Genomic DNA, 13,787 nt, shown 5'->3' with positions numbered 1-13,787 from the left:
TAACTATTAATTAAATTGTTCTAATCAACATGAGGCATTACTGTAAACCCTCTTCAAGGTTGTCAAACAGGTTTCTTATTCATGTCATGCAATTATTTTATTCACCTGCTGTGTATGTTTTTGTTATTTCAAAAAAGGGAAAAAAACAAAATCCAATACTTTAGTACATTTATTTCAGTAAAAATTTGAATGTAGGACTTTTACTCAACAGATTATTTTTTACACTGTAGTATTACTAGTAGTAAAGATCTGAGTACTTCTTCCTTTATTGGCTCATGAAGGCTATGTAGGACTAAATTGTGGTAGGATATTTTACTGTGAACATAATCGCTTCAAGAGGAGTTACTTTGTAATACAATTTAGATTTATTTCTGAATATGGCTTAATAAATAAATGTATTATTAGGCTCGTTCGAGATGAGCCAGTTCTGCGCAGAATCGACCGGCGGCAATCGGCGCGCAATGCATGCTGGTTAAATTTGTGTCAGACTTGCTCCCGACTTGCTCTGACGTCATGCACACGTGGTTAATGATACTTTCTCGAGATCAAGTCGCCGTACATATTTTATAAACATATTTTGTGTGGTTGTTAATAGAAAATCGTATTTATATAACACATATCAAAATGAGTAGTAATGTATTTCACAGGCAGACATAAAAAGGAAAAAAAGGATGCAGCTACACATACATTTCTACATAAATATATATGTACAAACATATGAATGAATCCAAACGTGATCTGTAAACTACAAATAGACAAAAGTTCGGAACTAACAAGAAGTCATTTTTTCTGTGACTTCCTGTGTATACTTTGAAGGCAGTTGAAAACTGTCCGACTTGATCGCAGTTTATTGACAACGCCTCCTGCTGCGGCCGCTGCTCTCTGGATTCCAGGCGAGGCGCAGAGCCTAATGTTTGGATTCGTCCACTTTAGTTCCTAGGTGGGACTTGTTTCTCCCGACGGTTTCAGTGTAACACACCTTACGCATGCGCACTCGTCCATGTGTGATAGTAATGGGCGATGCTTGGGAAAAGAGTAGTCGAGACTTTGTGGAATTGAAATGATAGTCGTTTCGATTTAACAGAGGTACCTTACATGTGTAAAACTATTGGAATATTGTTTATTACGAAGATAATTTCAACTCGCTCGTGTTTTAGCTGAATGAATAGCTTTGTTTTGGTGGCTAGCTAAACGACGCAGAGCAACGTTGTTATCGAGCTAACTTACACCCATTAAAGTGCTAATGGACCTTTAGCACTTTTAAATCCGAGTTGGCGCACACATCTGGTAAATAGACGTGTCTATTGATGGGGGAAAGTATGTCTCCACCGCAATACAAATAACACGTTTCCTAAATGATGCTAAAACGTTTCTTTCAGACATTGTCAACGGCACTCTGGCTACTGACTTGTAGAATAATGTGAGTGCAGTCCTGTGGATGCAGAATGGACAGAGACTTGTTAAGGCAGTGTCTGACCTATCATGGAGAATCGTTTTTCAACAAACTGAAATGTGAACAAACAGAAAACCCAGACTTCCAAGCTGTGGTGTCTGACCTGTACAAGGTCTCGTGTGAAAGGTATTTAAGTTCATTTAGTTTTTGTATGCTTTTGTTTTAATGAAGGTTCTAGTTTAAGTGAGGTTTGACAAATTATTGTGTGGTATTATCTTATCGTAGATACAAAAAAAACATGAGCCATCCAATCTTTCTTTTCTTGTTTGTATTTCTAGTTTTTTTATTTGTATTCTATGGATCTCACTTAAGGTTGCAATTAACAATTATTGTCATTGTGGTCAATAAACTTAAATAGTGAAAAGTGCACAAATTAATTCAGTCACAAATTCCATAAATCCAAGCTGACGGCTTCACTTGTTTTGCCTGACCAGCAATATAAAACTGAATTCCTTGATTTAGTTTACAATTAGAAGTCAGAGAAAGGCACTTCAAACTGGCTAGAATGAATGTCTTTAATGCATGATGAAGGTCCATTACCGAAATGTTTTATCTTTAATGAAGTCAGCACCGGTAGTGTACGAGACTTCAGCTGTTTTGCCTGATTTCCACTTCCTATGCACCAGTTTTCCAGGCGTGCTCTACACAACACCTAGTTTGACAAACAGTTAAGCCTGAACATGTGTGTTTTGTGTGCAGCAAGAGTGACGGGCAGGACAGCCCCCTTGTGGAGCAGTTCATTGCCCGGAAGGCTGACATCCTGTTCTGTCCATCGTGGAGGACCACCACTCGTCAAGAAGAGGAACATGAGCAGGACGATGACGCTGCAGGTGTGTGTTGGTTTGCTCTGGCTCGGTCCACACTAAGTTATCAAATATGTACATTTTCTAAAGATCTCTGTCCACACGTAGCGTGAGCAGCACATTGGTGTAGCAGCAGCTTCAGTCTGTGTCTACGCGGGTTACATTAAGTGTTGAATGTAGGGTGGCCTGTGTGGACAGTTGGATTGAGTAAAATAGAGGCTTGTTGCTCATAATTGTTAGCCGGACAATCATTGCTAAGCAATTTCACTGAAGTGCTGAACAAATCACAAATTTATGATTTCCACAACATCTGACGAATTAAAACGTGTCACACGTTACATCTTCATGGTAACAGCTGTGATGTGTCTTTATTGACATATACAATGGGGTTATAAACAATACTACGTTCTCTCTCTGAACTGCCACACAGCACCATGTTGTGACTGAACAGACTTCTGTCATCAATTAGCAAAAGCTCAGTTTTTCCCATAAACACGAAAATGCTGAACAAGAGATGTATCCATTCTGGAGAGTGTTTTGGAAAGGCTCCATTTTTGGGTGAGAACACATTCCAGCTTTGTGAATGAGGGCCAAAACAGAGAGGAAAGTATATTTTTAAATCTCACCAGCTTATTTTGGATGTACCCTAATATAGAGAAATCTATCTTCATATGCAACATGTTTGATTCAGTTTTCTTCTACTTTCCCAGAGCCGTATGCCATCATGCCACCAGTGGAGTTATTCATGGAGGTGTCTTATGAAGAAAGAAGAGCCATGATATACAGGGACCTGGAAAAAGGAGACATTGTCGTGGGGAGGATCAACAACATTAGAGAATATGGCTTCTTTCTCACTCTACTCTGCACCGCAGGAGGACTGAAGAGAGACATAGAGGACCTAGAGTTGTCGGTATGTCAACAAGCTATATCGTTTGAATGCCATTGAGCCGTGTCATAAACCTGGTAACGCATTGAAACCAATCAATCAACCTTTGTAGATGCAGTAGACTTTAATCGTCTTGTCCAGCTCTACCAGTACTACTGACTTGAATGTCTCTCAGTGCACTGCACAAGTTGAGGTCTTAAACCATCACACATGCAGTTTGTGTAACTATAATTCGTCGTAAATTGGGCAACTATACTGGTGGAATCTCCTTTCTTTTCTACCTACAGGCTCTTTGTCACATCAGAGAAATTCCCTCTATTGGCAACCATGATGATCCTCTGTCCTACTTCCACACCGGGGACTTCATCAGAGGTTAGTGTCTTAGTTGCTTTGTCTTAAACAACCACCTCTGTGCAGACTTTCTCTGACAGCCAGACCATCAGGCGTGCTTTTTTCCTACAGCGCTATATATATATATATATATATATATATATATATATATACAAAAATAAAAATAGCTGGGATGAAAGATCTGTACAGCGTTTAGGAAATGTAATTAAACTTAAACAATAGAGAGGTGCAGAAATGCAAAGTATGTATATGAAGTGTGTGAAGTGTAGATAAACATAAACGTGTACAGTGATTAATCAATCTACAGAGGATCTGACACGAGGTATTGTAAAGTCTTAATGCCGTGGGCAGGAATGTGTTCCTGTATCTTTCCTTGTGACAGCGGAGCGTGATATGAAAGTAAACTGCAGAGGCAAAAAACAGGTTGGGGAGAAAAGTTATACCTGGCTCAATATTTGCTGCAACACAAAGTTATTTTGTTGAATTAAATGACGGAGGATGAAAGGATTGCCATTGTTGTAGCTGTTATGTATTTTTGAGTCTTTCCTCAAAGTATTATATTCCACTGTTATATACACCTACAGGTAAAGTAGAGATTGTTTCAGTTATTTTGAGTAACTAGTATCGTTAGAGTGAATATTTTGGGGAAACGTTACATTATAAGTGTTAGAGTAACCAATAACCATATGGCAATATAATGTATCGACGTATAGCTCAGGAATTGTAATTCTTCACTTAAAGCACCTAATGATCACTAGTTAGTAAGTTATTGTTGCATTGTAAAGAACAGTGATTATGGAAATTATAATATACTTTGATCCTTACAAAGCAATTATGCCATTATTAATAATTATAGTCAATCAATTATAATTATACTTGAATCATTATGTCATAATGAAATGATTTGTTTTTTCAAAATATGATTGTTATAAATCATGATGAATCTTGTGTGTCTGTGTGTGTGTGTGTGTGTGTGTGTGTGTGTGTGTGTGTGTGTGTGTGTGTGTGTGTGTGTGTTTAACTATCACAGTGCTGTGATCAGGTTGTAACACATAAGTATGTCTATAATGAATTATAGACATGGGCTATAACATTTGGTATTTTTCAAGTCTTCTGAATTCTCAACTTTCTCGTTCTGTAGCTGCAGTGAAAGATATCGACCGCTACCAAGAGAAAATCACAATCTCCGTCCTCCAGGCCTCTCTTCCTCCCAACATGGACCACATCAAACTGGGGGTCCTTCCTCGGGAGGAGCTGCCCATACACTACAGGTAAATACACCATGTGACGTGATAAAATACTACAAAATATACGACACTTAACTTAGAAAAACTAACACTTATTTAAGAATCTCAAAACTGTTTAAAACTAATTAAAATATGCTTGAAATGTTTTTGTATTAATACAAAGTGGTATATCTGTTTAAAATGACTTGTCTGTTGTTGCGCTTCATTATTTAACACAGATAAACTGAGTTCATGACTCATTTAAACACCAATGCTTCCTTTGTGATCACCAGAGCACATCAAATGGTTTCATGGAATGATCTGCGTTGAGGGTTTTTCTTGTTCTTCAAGTTAGGCTCGTTCAGACTGGTGTGCTGACATGTTTCTTTAAGACTGTGCCAAACATTGCGACGGTCTCTGCTGCAGTCATGGAGAGACAGAACGTGCCAGCAGACGACTTATTTTGTAGTCTGTCCACGGACTGTTCTCCTCCATGTTGCTCTGCTAGTAGCGACTGGCACAAAAAAGACACTTTGAGATCTGTTTTGAGCGACCAGAAAACACATCTGTAGAAATCCAGTTGGAATCGCATTTCAAACCAGCTCCAAATGTGTCTTGACTTTATATAATCAATCTGGTACAGTCTAGATACGCCAAATACATCTGGATGTGCACACACACACAAAGATTTGGGCCGAAGTGTTCAGTTTTAGCATGCGGCGCTAACTCCTCTCCCCTGTTCTTAGTCGTAGCGTTCTTGCAGCCGCTGACTCCAGTGAGACGTATGAGTGTATACTGAAGAGCTGCCACGGCTACCACAACCCCTCGGTCGTGGCCTACCTGCTGGAAAAGGTTGGGCTTAGTGACACCCAACCACCATCAATGATGAGAGGACTACAGAGGTAATAAACATGCCAACTGGCTTTTAGTCTCCCTGTCTTACTTCTTTGAAAATGAGAAGTCTAAGCAAAGTAGCGGTTGTCAAATTTGTGTTGCCTCTCTCTAAATAGCAATTGTCAAGGCAAGTTACATAATGTGCAAAGAATTGTAAGTAAGTATTTGTAGATTTACTTAAGTCCTGGAAAACTGTAAGGAAAATGAAGACATTGGCAACTTTAACCTGTTGTAATCGTTGAATTGATTTAGGGCAGTCAACAAATATATGCAAATTGTAAAGAAAACTGGTCAGATAGAAAAAATAATATTCAATAATGGGGGAAAACGCAGCACTACTGTGGCTGTTTGCCTCACGCGCACTGAATTCACAGCATGGCAGTATTCACACAACGTCACTTCATTGCTTGAAAAGGAAGTGCAGCGTTAGGTTCGGCTGAATGAGAAATAATTCGACAACAACCGTCTGGTAGCAGAGAACTCGGCTGCAGAGAGAGGAACACAACAAGCGTTACTTTGCCTCAACTAACCACAAACATATCAGCTGTGGATCAGATCAGAGACCACTTAAAAGATGTGTGAATAGTACTAACTCTTCTGACGTTTGTACTTTTTAAACAGAATTTTTTTTAAATATTATGATATATACTGGAAAAAAACAGCAAGTAGGAAACTTTCAGCTCCCTGGCAATATCCCCCCAGCCAGCTGCTGCCGTGTTCAGGTTTTTGTTGTGAAATGAGGAGGTATGGTGTGTATAGATAACTCCTCATTTCTAATTACAGAATTAGCCGTTCGTCTTCCATTGCGGCGTCAACTCAAAACGTGTCCTTACTGGCACGCGGCTCCTGGATATATTGGAATACTTTAAACCTCAAACTGCCTCTTTTCTCCACAGTAAACTTTTTCAAAAGGAAGATTTTGCCGCTGCAATCAGGAAGAAGCAGTCTGCATCATGGGCTTTGAAGTGGTATTGACACCATATTTCATTTGTGTATCATATACAACATTCCCTTTCTACACAGTCTTCCTTCCTCCAGCTTCTTCTGACTGGACATTCCTGTTCCTTGTCTCTGTGCGGCGTTTCAGTGTCCGTGCCGGTGTGGCCCACTTCAAACATGGTCACCATGTGGAAGCCATGAACGAATACAACAAAGCCTTGGATATCGACACCAACAATGTAGAAGCACTGGTGGCTCGTGGAGCTCTGTGAGTCGATTTCTTATTTCATTTCCTGCAACCTACTTTGGATGTGTTGACGCTGTACAACTGGTTTGAGGTCACAAGTTCCAGTAACTTCTTAACTGTCTTACATGGGCCTCACTTCCTGTGGAAGTTTTTGAATAATTAAATATTCATGCATTGAATACCTATGCTTGAGTTTTACAAGCCATCTACTGCAGTTGTTTTTAATAAGAAATGGTAGATGTCATTTTTTCTAAACTGTATGTAAAATTGACAGAGTATGCATCAATTAGTTTGGAAGACGATATGAAGAACAACATTCAGATACCGCACACGTAACTCCTGTCATAATGTACTTAGTACATAGTGTCTATGTTTCAATATACAGCTGTCGTTCACTTGGTGCCAGAAGTACCAGAAAGGGATCTCATTCATGAACTACATAACAGATAAATGATGCAGAAACTGGCAGTTTAAATATATATTTACATAATTGTTTGTTTTACGCATTTAAACTGCGTGCCTGGACTTTATAATCTCTCTGTATGCATAGTAATGTGTTCAGAAATGTAGTTGGTGATCCACGAAGCAGAAGTTATCAGAGCATTATTGTATCTCAGTTGTGATAGTCCCTGTAGATGCAATGATTGAATCCTCTTGTAAGATGTGTGTTTCCATCATTTAATATTCTCAGGTATGCTAACAAAGGCAGCATCATGAAGGCGATAACGGACTTTGAACTGGCCCTGGAGAGCTGTCCGGATCACCGCAACGCCAAGAAGTACCTCTGCCAGACGCTGGTGGAGAGAGGAAAACAGTAAGTATAGTTCCCAGTTAATTTATATTCTCACCACCTGCAAGAGCTGACTGTGTAGCGTTAGGTTAAATGACTGGCTGGCTGGCTCTGCTCACTCCCAGGCTGCGTGGCGAGCTCCACCGCTTTATTTATGTTGAGAATGTAGACGGGCAAGTTCAGTGTCAGGGCTGCGTTTCAAACTGTGTACAAGAACCTGCCTGAGACTTCCTGTCTGAGACTTTTCTACGAGTAGGTGTCGCACTTTAATTACCATTATTGACTAAGTAAGTAGTCATTATCGTGCTTCTCATTCTTCCTACATGTGGGGTTGAAGAGGCAAGTCTGCTCTGCTGCCTCTACATACTATTTTCCTTTTTAATCTGTTATTTTTTTTACTGCTTTACAACTAGTAAAGTATATTAAGGAGACAATTTGAACATGTCCGTGCCTAGTCAACCATTTGAGTAAACAAATGAGTCGGCATCAACTGGTTTGGCTTGTTTCTGTTATGAAATGACAGGATAATGTGGAAAAAATAGTGGAAATGTGAATTTTGTTATTCAGTATTTATTACTCAGGAAGAACTCTGACCCTGTGTATTGTGTGTGTGTGTGTGTGTGTGTGTGTCTGTCCCTTTTAGGCTTGAGGAACATGAGAAACTAGTAACAGCAGAGGGATTGTACAGGAGAGCTCTCTCTCTGGATGACTCGAGCCCTGAGGCGCAGGAGGCCCTGCACAAGATCACAGACATGATACAGGTGAGCAGGCCTCCACCCATACACACACACGCACACACACGCACACACACGCACATAGGGTTGGGCAAGCACACTGTGTACTCAAGGCTTAGCGTTGAAAAACAAAACCGGTGAACGAAATACATTTCGAGATGTTTTACAAGGAAGTTTGATCCTGTCTTTTTGTTTTGGTTGAGTCTCACCACGCTCCTCAGTGTCGTTTTCAGCTGCACAGGCAGCTTTAAAAGAAAACATAAATACACAAATGACACACAAAATGAATGACCAGCTGGTGAACCGAGTGAAGCAATAAGCAACTAAAGAGACGGATAGTTGCCCCACTAGTTGGTGTAAACTCACAACAGGAGTGAATGTCGGACTTACATGTGTTGCCCAGAAGCACAACTGCGAATGAATGTCAATGTTGCGCCATCTGCTGGATGAATAAATAGGCAACTGCTTACTAAAACATTCACCATATCAACCTTGAAGGTGATGATATAATATTGTCTTCACAACAAACGCATGCATTTACGATTCACCCAAAGGCCAGGAAATCGGTTTTAGCAGGTTTTCAAACATACCTGTAAGTTTACACTTCCAGGTGTTTGAAACGGGCAATGTGGTGTAAATCATTACTCACTCTGACCATTTACCGACCATGGGAATCAGATTCTAACTGAAATGATGGAAATTTCCGTGTCTGCTAATGGTTTACCAGCTTAATGTTAGTTAAAGATTAATATTAGAACATCAAACATTCCTTGTTTGTTTATACACTGCATCACATAGTTATAAACTGTGTGGGGTCATACATTTCCCTAAGGAATGGAAATACATTTTATTTCATCATCCCAAAAAAAATTTGTTAGGATGGATTTTTAAATCTACAACACTTAAAAAAATATATACATTTTTAATAAGATGACTTTTTAAGGTGACCTTTTTAATAAGGTGACTTCTGTTTGTGTTACTACATAGTATTAGTTAGATAGACATATTTTCAATAATAGCCACACATTTTCTGAGCAGGAAAGGCCCTTTGACAGGTTACTAATCACATTAGCGATGACTCTGATCTCTTCTGGTGAGCCAACATTTACCCAACAAATCTTTATACTAACTGGAAATGAAACAATACTTGAGCCGTTTCCATTCAAATTCACCCAAGACAAGTAAAATGTTTCTTATTATCTTGTTTTGTTTTCCAAAGGCCTCCTGGGTTGTTTTTACTAACATATAAAGTAAGTTATATCCCAATGTCCCTCTCTGCCGTTGCCTCCGTGCTATTAATAGCTTGCTGAACGAGTCTGTCGGTGGGCAACAAAAGTCATGACACATTTGATCACTCATCCTTCAAAATCCTAAAATTCAAAGGATCCTCGACATTGGAGCAGTCCTTCGGTGGGATTCGATGACGTAGCATCCTTTTTAAATTCAGCCGTTGAAGGATTCTTCCTTTACATTGAGAAACACCCGTAGCCTGTAAACGCTCACACACACACACACACACACACACACACCGAGTGCTGTCCAACAACATCCTCTTCCACTGAATGTAGTGCATAAGCGCAGACCTGTTAGCGACACTGTCTGGTTTGTAATACTGATGAAGTGTTTTGGTGTGTGTGTGTGTGTGTCTGCGACCCTGGGACTCTGCCCTTTGACCCTCCAACTGCCTTGGTCTTGTCACCTGCCTTGCCGGTGTGAAAAATAAACGGCACAATGACAACGACTCCTCCCCTGGACACTCGTGTGCGCCGTGTCCCCGATCCAAATACGGTAACGTTGAAACCTTCTCTGTCTGAATGGGGAACACGTGCTGTTTGTCTTCTCTGCACATCTCTGCCTGTACGTCTGTGTCCATCCATCTGTTTCTCTGCCAACAACCGTTCTCTCGGATCACACCGCTTTCTTTTCTGTGGTAAATATGTGACTCTGTGTATTTCTCGATCATTCTGTCATCCGGTGTCTGATCGTTGACGTTCTTCTGTCCTTCTCAAACCTTTGACTTGCCTCCTCCTCATAATTTCTAATCCAACATAAACGACTGAATAAATGAATGAATGGCCGAATACCGATCGATTTCGGGGTCTCCGTTGCTTGTCTTGGGGGCATGGCGTGTTTTGATTGCGTCTTTGTGGACTTTTGCCTGCCGTTGTCATGTCTTGCTTTGCGACTATAAAGAAATCGATTCGCCTGCGAGAAGAAGCGGTGGCTAAGGAGCAGGACAAAGCTACGAGCAGCCAGATCAGTGCTGAGAAATTGCGTAAGATCTTAAAAGAGGAGAAGAGGTGAGTTGACTTTGCTCTTTTTGAAAGTGTGGCAGGTAAATATACTGCAGATGAAGCCATGCAAGTCATGTCTTAACTTCAAAGCATCAGATTTGTTTAAAATGAGAATGAAATGTTCATTGAATGTCTTTTTTTATTATTTAATTTTACAGGATGAAGAAAAAACGGAAGAGATCGGCCTCTTCGTCATCCGCCACTTCTTCCAGGAACTCCTCTTCGTCATCTTCCTCCTCTCGCAGGAGGTCCAAAAAGAAGAAGAAGAAGAGGCGGCGGTCTGAGCGGGCGAGTAAGCGCCATCGCAGGGTCTCCTCAGTGGAGAGCAGGAGTGAAGAGGGTAAGAGCGAGAAAGACAGGAAGGGGAACGAGGAGGACGAGGTGGAGTGGTATCCCGCTCCTCCCAACACCTCCGCCACCTTTCTCCACCAGAAGGGAGGCCCGGGTTTTGGAGAGGGGGATGAAGCCGACGTCATGGTGACGGCTGCTGAGGATAGACGCATCTCTCAGCTGTACTCTTTGTCTGCCGCTTCAGAGGATGAAGAGTCCGACTCCTCACGTAGACAAAGGAAGGGAAGGGACAGAAGGGAGAGCAGGGAAAAGGGCAGAAGCCAAGAAAGAGAGGAGATGGGGAGCACGAGTCGGGACAAGGGGAGGGAGGATAACAGGAAAGACCGGAGAAACAGTGACTCCAAGAGGAGAAGTAGCTCGGGCGAGGACAGAAAGAGAAAGCTATCCTGCTCGTCCGTGGAGTCCGAGTATTCACGGAAATCCACTTTCAAATCTGAATATTTAGGGAACTCGGGTTCTGCATCAAAACAAGTAGAGCGAGGGACGAGACACGACTCTGCCAAGAGGAACTCCTTCGATGGAGGAAGGTTTGAGAGCAGAGAGCGGGAGGACGTTGAAGAGGTAGACGAGGCCAGGAGAGAGCCGGACAATCGAAAGGGGAAAGTAGTGGGCGGCGGCGGCGGAGGCAGGTCAGACGCAGCAAACGGTAAAAGACCAGAAGCTTCTGCAAATCCCAACAGACAGAGTAGTTTGACCTCAGTGCCAGAAGGAAGGGCTAAGAAAGCCCTCCCGTCTAACCTGTTAAGTATTTTCGATCAGATTGCCCAGTTTCAGAAGGAGAAAGGAGTCGGCCCAAAATAATAACTCGAAACCAAAAGTCCAAAAGGTGCCCAAATATTAGTGGAACCAGACTGTGAAATATGGATGTTTGTGCCATGAAACTTAGTTTTGGACTGTGTGTGTCGAAGCTGATTGAATGCTCCCAGTTGTACTTTTGTTGTGAGAAAGAAACGCCGTTTTTCTTTGACCTGTCTTAGTCCTTGTTGTAGCTCTCAGGCCTGTGAGCAACTGTTGTGTGTTAGAATGTTCTTTAACAATTGGTTGAAGCTATAATTTGGGTAAATGCTTTCACAAGGGATGTGATAACATGTCATGATTGTAACTGGTGATTATTAGTGTGTTTCAAGAGAACAGACCGGTGCCGGCAGATATTATAAAATGAGTCATTATCGCTTCATCTGCGTTCCTGTCCCCATTTAGAGGGTTATTACTTTATTCGGCCCATCAGTTGCTACAGGCTTTAATATCTGTTTATGGTTCATTTTAAGTTGAGACTTTTATCTGTTGAAGACGATACTGCCTTATGTTTACTGCCTTGTGCCATTTTGTGCATTCTCTCTCTGGCTCGTTAAATCCCAAACAACCTGACTGTTAGTACTGCAGTGCTTTTTCTCAAGCTTCACACAAAGCAGATGTTCCAGTTGTATCCCGACACATTTTCTCTGTGGTAGAACAAACTGTTGACTCAATAAAGCAATTGAAATGTCAAAGCTACAGTGTGTGTGTGTGTGTCCAGGGGGAGATTCAGCGCACTAATAAATACTTACGGTCTTTTGCGGTGTGTTTATTGCTGTGTTCATATCACAATGAAAATGAGATTTATTAGTCATTAACGCAATAAGTCTTGACAGCGAGCTGCAACCCTGTAGCTGAAACAACTAAATGGAATTCAGCCATCATTCATTTTCTTATTGACACCTTTTTTATAAAAAAAATGTACTATATACCATCTGAATATCTTCTTTACATACCATCTGCGTCTCATTTTCATCATACGTTTCATTCAATTATTTCCATAGCTTTCTGATGCTGTGTATTTAGTTTTTAAACGGCTAATACCAGATAATGGCTAAGCTAATATAACCGTCCGTGTTACTTTTGCTTGTGCCAAGTACAGGAAGCGGCATTGAAATCAGATTGAAAATTGAAAGTCTTCAGCGGCATTGGAGAGATTTAAAAAAATATATATATATTTTTGTACCACAATTCAGGGTTCTTACGGTCATGGAAAACCTGGAAAAGTCATGGACTATTAAAATGGTTATTTCCAGGCCTGGAAAAGTCATTGGAAAAAAAAATAAATCTCAAAAGTCATGTAAATGTGTTATATTCATGTGTTCATGACGTTTTATTAGAGTTTGAAATGATGAATATGCTTTTAAAAGTAAGACGCTCAAAATATAAGCAGACATACGCTCTCATTCTCATTGTTGGTTTAAATACTACATTTTCTCACTTTTTCATGTATACACAGAGATTTCACAAAATGTTTGATCATGGAAATCCATTGGTCAAAGTGTGTATGAACCCTGACGATACCAAAGCAGACGTGAAGACACCATCTCTCTGTCAGAGGACATCGCAGCGCTAACACAGTCCGTCTTCACCTCACGTTTGCAGAGAGTTTGCATATTCGAGGCCACGAGGATGTGAATGTAGAAAACCTCCGTCAAACTTTATGCTGGAAATATTCCGCTGTGGGGCTGTTTCAGGTGACTTGCACCGGATCAGCTCCACACCGCTAGACTGAGAAATACCACTTTATTTTGCAGAGGCATGCTACTCCCCCTTCTGGCTCAGTAATATGTGTCAAAGAGGATTCACTTTCCAGCAGGATATTGATCCTAAACATGCATGGAAGCTGCTGTTTGAAGTCCAGGGAAGAGCAGGCCCTGCTGCCTCGTGGGGCTTTCCTTCCTCACCAGACCCAAAGTTTACTGAAGTGGGAAAAGTCCAAAAGTGGAAGAGAGGAAACACACGGCAACTCCACGAGATGCTAATCTGGGATCCCGTCAAAGGGTCGGTTCACTCGAATGACA

The 13,787-nt window shown here is 41.0% G+C and overlaps 1 protein-coding gene across 1 annotated transcript; it reads left to right on the top strand.

Moving 5' to 3' along the window:
* Positions 1-1,445: 1,445 nt before the first annotated feature.
* Positions 1,446-12,462, top strand: ttc14 (tetratricopeptide repeat domain 14; the record flags this gene model as incomplete). Its single annotated transcript, XM_079221094.1, has 12 exons — positions 1,446-1,579; positions 2,153-2,283; positions 2,967-3,166; positions 3,430-3,514; positions 4,635-4,764; positions 5,466-5,621; positions 6,510-6,581; positions 6,701-6,820; positions 7,491-7,613; positions 8,233-8,350; positions 10,517-10,623; positions 10,776-12,462. The coding sequence occupies 12 exons, from the start codon at positions 1,446-1,448 to the stop codon at positions 11,767-11,769; spliced, it is 2,370 nt and encodes a 789-aa protein (XP_079077220.1). The 3' UTR covers positions 11,770-12,462.
* Between the last annotated feature and the right edge of the window lie 1,325 nt (positions 12,463-13,787).

This window comes from Taurulus bubalis (genome assembly GCF_910589615.1).
Source record: "Taurulus bubalis genome assembly, chromosome: 7".
Classification (NCBI taxonomy): domain Eukaryota; kingdom Metazoa; phylum Chordata; class Actinopteri; order Perciformes; family Cottidae; genus Taurulus; species Taurulus bubalis.
This window is presented reverse-complemented; position numbering and strand designations above follow the sequence as displayed.